The sequence below is a fragment of the Atractosteus spatula genome, chromosome 2 (assembly GCF_055471065.1).
Source record: "Atractosteus spatula isolate fAtrSpa1 chromosome 2, fAtrSpa1.hap1, whole genome shotgun sequence".
NCBI classification, from domain to species: domain Eukaryota; kingdom Metazoa; phylum Chordata; class Actinopteri; order Semionotiformes; family Lepisosteidae; genus Atractosteus; species Atractosteus spatula.
This window is the reverse complement of record NC_142707.1, coordinates 9,754,522-9,760,814: the sequence shown is the minus strand read 5'-3', so window position 1 is coordinate 9,760,814 and position 6,293 is coordinate 9,754,522. Positions and strand designations below refer to the sequence as shown.

Here is a 6,293-nt window from a genome sequence, read left to right as displayed (position 1 = left end):
CTTGACCATGGGTAAAACAGAATTCAGCATTTTTTTTTTATAGCACCCGAGCAGTACTTTTAACTCAAATTGCAATTAGCAAGACTAAAGGTTTATATCCTGCTGAAGCACTCCTGTTTACGGTGGCAGTACGACAGCGGTGTGGCCCTGTCCTTCTGTGATCTGTATTCCGCCATTGCAACAACAAAGGCCTCCAGTAAAGCGAAGCTGGTCTGGAAGCATCCCAGTGTAGCTCCTCTAATAAATCACACATCCGCACGGAGGAGTGTGGGAGGCTCCCTAGAGTGGTTGTTAAAAAGCCGGTCTCACTACAGCAGCCTGGATTGCTAACGCATCAATGTGCTGAAGTGGCTTTTAGCGGAAAGATCTAGCATCAGCAATTAAAATGCATTTCCTCTGCCGGACAAGGAGAGCGAGAAGAGTGGAGTTCTTGCACTCGAAGGGAAGGAAAGTGGTCGGAGTGGGAGCTTCGGAAAGCCCTGAGTCTACACTGCAGTGGCTCTTAGATTTATTCAGAGGGAAGAAACAGGATCACAACAAAGTGGACAGTTGCGTTACCATGTGGAAGGCATGCCTTTGTGTTAGAACATCAAAACCCAAGACGATCCATTTCCCAGTTTTCCTTGCTAGGAGACTCAATCTGCTCCCTAATTCTCTGCCGGGTAGCCCACGCCCACGCCCGGGATCGTTTCCAGGGTCTGCGTGCGCATGCCATGCCGCCTGGACGGCCAGCAAGCTGGAGAGGGCACGCTTCAGTTCGGACCCAGAGATGAAGGTCCCTACCGAGCGCATGAGCTGAACAAGGGCCCGGCTCCTTTCCTGGAATAACTGCCAGCAAGCTCAAAAGCGACGCGGGGGCTTTGAACTCTGTTTTTCACTTCACTCAGGAAGTTTAGATTCAGTAACGGATTCAAAACGTTCATTTTAGTTTTTCTCCTTCTCTTGGTAAAAAAGGTGCCTGGACAGTTCCAGGGACACCCTTGGCTCCCAACACATCAGCTGCGTGGAGGAATCGGACCACGCTGTGTCCTCAGTCATTTTGTGTTTTAGCTGTATATATATGCACAGTACGTAACTGTGTTATTGCCAGATGGGTAAAGAGTCTACATTATCAAGGCAGAATCGCACAAAAAAAAAACCTCTTAAAAGTCCTCAAAAGCTGAAAAACACTTTGGCTTGAGTGCTTTCCTACCTGCAAGTACAAATCAACAGAAATCCCATGAGAAAGAGAAAAGGGCTTTTATTCTTTGGTGATGTGCTTTTTTTTATCACAAAGATCAATAGGATAAGACTTCGAACCGAAAAAAAAAATCGAATCGCTTAACAAAATGTAAAAAAAGACAGCTTACTTAAATATAATCAAGTTTTCATTTATTAAAGAAAATAAGACCTCCCCCCCCCTTTTTTTGGGATAGCCCTGCCATCACTACTGTTTGTCTCCTCCCCTCCCTCTCACTGTGACAATCCCCCCCACCCACCCACCCCTGCCCCGAGCCCACCACTCAAATACATTACAAAAAATATTACATCTCTTCTTCAGCTGTACAAATCAAAAATAAATGGAATCTTAAACAACACAATCGTGGATATGCAGTTATGATGCCGAGACAGAACATGCATGACACTCCCCCTGGCACGCAGAGCAGGAAACTGAAGCACTGAAATTATATGGACAGAAAAAGGGAGAGAGAGAGAGAAAATCGGATCTTGAGAAAAAGAAGAAAAAAAAACGGGTATTACTTTATAGGAGACTCAGTTCACCTTTGCAATGTTGCATACCACAGAACTCTATAAAAGGTGGATAATAATAATATTAATAATAATAACAATAATTAGAACAATGCATCTGGATAAATTTCCCAACTTAGAAGCCAAGCGCTCAGTAAATAAATACACTTCAGTCCCAGGAAGGAAGAGTCAAACAGAAGGGCGGGAGAGGAAAGGAAAGGAAGATCGCTCTGCCTCTGTCCGCGGGGTCCCCCCACCCCCCACAGCCACACTACTGGTAGCCCAGGGCGGAGGCCGAGCCCAGCCGCTGGCTGTACAGGGCGTAGGGGGAGTAGTAGGGGCTGGCCGTGGCCTGCAGCGTGTGCATGGGGAGGGAGCCGGGCGTGGGCAGGTGGGCCTTGCTGTAGGGGTGGTAGCGGCCCAGTCCGAGGCTGTGGGGGCTTCTCAGGGAGAAGGAGCCCGGGAGCGCGTTGGGGCTGCCGGGCCCGGCGGGGGGGAGGTGGAGGTGGCAGGAGGCCGCCGCCGCCGCCGCGGCCGCGCTGCCCAGTCCGGAGGAGGGGTACCCCGCCAGGAGCTTGTCCGCGCCGGGGAGGGCCGTGTGCGTGCGCAGGTGGGCCAGGAGCTCCTCGGACGTGGCGAAGCGCTTGTCGCAGGGCCCGCTGGCGGACACCCAGTTGCATATGTGCGGGAGGGGGTCGTTCTGAAGCATGAAGCCGTAGGTGTACAGGGGGTGCCCCGACAGAGTGGGGGTGGCGCTAGACGACAGGGAGGTGGGATGGATGGAGTGGAGCGGGTGGGTGGGGTACACCAGCGGGTACCCCGATTTCAGCGTGGAAGACGGGTCATGTACGCAGGACGAGCAGTTGCTGCCCCCCAAGTGGGGGGCATTGGGGTACGTCAAGCAGTATGGGTCCCTGCATAATCCCTGCATGAAAGAAGGTGGGGAAGCACCGGTCAGGGGGCTGGAGCTGGGGTGCTTCCCTGGAACCCCCAGTTGCCCCCCCACCAGGCTGGATTTGGTGTGATCCAAACCCGGGACGTACTGGGAAGGGTAGCCCGCATAAGCGCCCACGATGGATCCATGGTAGCCCATGCTGGAAGGCGGCAGAGGGAAAACAGAATGGCCCGGTTTGAAGGGGGACACGGGGGCGATGTGGCCGGAGCCCAGGCCCTGCTGCGAGGGCTGGGAGTCAGTTTTGCCGTCGTGGTGCGGGCTGTTCTCCGAGCTGGCGCTGCTCGAATTGGCGCTGGCGCGGGCGTGGCTGGAGTTGGCGAGCAGAGCGGTCTCCGGGCTCGGCTTCGCCAGGTCCGAGTCCTTTTTGGGGCCGCCGCCGTTACCGGTGCTGTTATCCTGGCTTAGCAGGTCGCCGCCCGGAGGCTTGTTTTCGACGTGCGGGTTCTGTATGTGGTGCGGCGGCTGCTGTTGCTGCTGCTGCTGCTGCTGCTGGGGGGGCGTTTGAGTCTGTGACTGCGTTTGCTGCGACTGTTGGTGCTGAGGTGGCGACGAGACCCTGGAATTTGGCGAAATGGCGTGCGGAGGAAACGCCGGGCAAGCACCGGGGACCCTAAAGCCTGCCTTATCCGCATTCCCGTTTGCACCGGAGCCGGCCGCGTCCTTCCGACATTCCCCTCCGGATTTGGAATAAGGTTTGAAGCTCGACTTGTCTTCCAGAGACTGGTGGTGGTCCCCGACCCCGAGTTTCAGACCCGAACTGGAAGATCTGCCGCTCGGCTCCTTGTCGCCGATGCCGTTGGCCGTCACCGAGCTAAGTTTAGAGGAAGGCGGCGGGTCAGGTTTTCCGATCTGGGAGCACGTCTGAGCCAGCAAGGCCAGGGGACTTTTCTTGGCGTCCAGCTATGGTGGTTCAAAAGCAGAGAGAAGTGTAATTAATTCCCCAATAAAGTTGTTTAGGTTTTGCAAACCCCTCCTTCCTTTAATATTACCCAAATATATATTCTACTACATTTCGACAATTAAAAAAAAAAAAGATATCGCTTTTAAGTAGCGAAGCCAAAAGGAGTTTCGGTAACAAAGTTAAAAAAAATAAATTTTGCGACTATGCGTGTGCAACGACGTACAGTTACACCATTGACACCAGACAACATTCAGAAGCCGTTTTTCTGTAAAATAGTAATGATGGACATTCATGTTTAAGTCCCGGAAGGAAACACTGAGTGGCTATTATAGAGTTAATATAAAATTACAATTTCAAAATAGCTTGGTAGTAACAGCATTTCATATTTCCACCAGATTATTATTGTTTATAGGGAGAAAACGAAACATATTGTCTGCATTCATAACCTCAGATACCACCACATACTTGTAAAACATTTCTAACACTGGATTATCAATTTTAAAATACTCCGCACTTTTTAAGTAAATATTGTTCATAGTATTTCTGATTTTAAGCGTAAGAATTGGATTGCAGTTGTCTTAACTTTATAAACCAACGCTAACAATTAATTGGAACATACAGTACAAATACTCAGTTTTATTTAATACGGATGTATTATACCTGGGAAGTAATATTCTGGGCTTCTGGAATAAAATACTCGCTTATTTGGTCAGTATATTGCTCAAGTATCATCCGTACTGCGAATCGGGTCATTTGAGGAAAAGCAAGTCTTAAACGGTCTTATTTTAAGGCGCATACGCGACTAAAAGTTGAAAGGGGAAAAATACCAACACTCCTGTTCACGTCTTGGGCTATTCGTGAACAAGTAGCAGTTTTGTGGAAAGATATCTTTCGAGCTAGAGGAGGAAAATGCACATTAAAACCCACGTCTCGTAACACTACCAACTTCAGGCAACGAAACAGAGCAACTGACAGGAGGCTGATCGGCTCGTGGTGAAAAATCTGCGGCATGTTATTACAGATAAAGACAGGAAATTCATGTAGCAGAAGTGGGAATCGCCTATAGGAGTCTCGGTTAGGGACATATTTCACAACAGACAACGGCAAGGAAGTGACTGAAGAGAACTTAAATATATATATATAACGTGTTATTAAAGACCAAACAACTTCGATCCCGCTGTCCTCCTGCGCCCTAGATGGAGCGGACTGAACTGGAAACACGAAGACACCCGCTTAAGAAAACACAGCTTTAAAGGAATGCCGCTATGATTATACACAGAGCGCGAACTGGGTGGGATAAAGGCGTTTTTCTCCCTCTGTAACTCTTTCTTACCACAGTAGGAAAGACCCAGCCACAGATGGGAAAGGCAAGATCTGTCGATGGCTCTTGAACATTAAAGTAGCTGTAACTTGTACATTACCTCTATGCTTACTGGAGCAGAGGTTAGTGGTTGGAGGTACTCCGCGTGCAGTAAGTGACTCGTATGCGCGGTCAACATCTTCAAAATCCGGATCGGGAGCCGCTTAGCCTGGCGTATAGGATCCGAAGGAGGCAAGAAGGACACCGGGGAGCTTCTTCGACCACGGTGTTTCGAGTAGCAATCGCCCCTGCTATCGCTGCTCTCTGGTGTCTGGCCGCTCACTCGTTGCTTATTAGATCCACAAGGAGAATCGTTCATTTGGAGATTGGCGACAAAAGTGGAAAGCGGGGATGCGGTCTGATATACAGATGGTGTATATCTCCCTCCCCACGCGTCCTTCTCTGTAATCCAAGCAGAAATTGTGTTCCGTCCCGGGAAAGGCAGCGGTGTGTCTTTCGCACTACAGTGGAAAAGGAAATCTCCACAGATCACTCATTATAAGCCCTTTTTTGGAGAATACCGCTCGCCACCACCGCCGGGCCCAAGTGTGAACACTCCCCCCCCCCTCCAAAAAAAAATAAAAAATAAAAAAAATCCACAGCACGGCAGGCACACATACACAACTCCCTTCCCTCTTTCGCTCTGTTTCTTAACAAACATTCCCCACTCCCATCAACACTTGAAGTATCTCCGATCAGAAGGCAAACTTCAAAGTAACCGAGCCGCCGTCCAATCGCAGGTCCCCGCATCGATAATGAGAGGGTTGGCTCTGGTACGCGAGGGGGGGGGGGGGAGGGGTGGAGCAATTTTTTTTAAAGACGACACCGACGCCAGGGATGAGTAGTTTGAGATTTCGTGAACTGCCCTGACCGATTGTTTTTTTTTTGTCGTCGCTTCCTGGCTGTGTTATATATTATCCTAAACCCTCAATTCGTAGGCCTGTCATCTAGGCGACGTATTCCACACACAGGTCTCGGCATCGCAAGTGTCTGTTGTTGTGTTTGCTAAATGCATGCGAGTCTGGCCTCTGTGTCGTATTCGATTTGTTTTGAGCCAGGTTTCTTAACCTTTTTAACTGAACAAATAGTGTGTTATAATACCCATATTATAAGACCCCCTATTTTGCCCGGAGTGTTTTTACGCAATTTTAAAAGCGCGTGGCAATAATTTGTATAGGAGAAGTAAGATCTGGTATCCCTGTGAATAAAACTTTATTAGACATGTGTGTGGCTTAACGTGACCGCATTCATCTTTATTCTGTTAGCTTTAAATCGAATTAAATGAGAAATTGTATTAAACTTTAAGCAGGTGGATACAGGACCTCTGGACACAGCCTAAATTGACTCCT

General features: G+C 49.3%; 1 protein-coding gene across 1 annotated transcript; it reads right to left on the bottom strand.

Moving 5' to 3' along the window:
* Positions 1-1,349: 1,349 nt before the first annotated feature.
* On the bottom strand, positions 1,350-5,631 carry znf703 (zinc finger protein 703). Its single transcript, XM_088926982.1, has 2 exons — positions 5,006-5,631; positions 1,350-3,583 (listed from the first exon to the last, which is right to left on the bottom strand). Exons 1-2 carry the CDS (start codon positions 5,261-5,263, stop codon positions 2,000-2,002), a joined length of 1,842 nt encoding a protein of 613 aa, XP_088783108.1. The 5' UTR covers positions 5,264-5,631; the 3' UTR covers positions 1,350-1,999.
* Between the last annotated feature and the right edge of the window lie 662 nt (positions 5,632-6,293).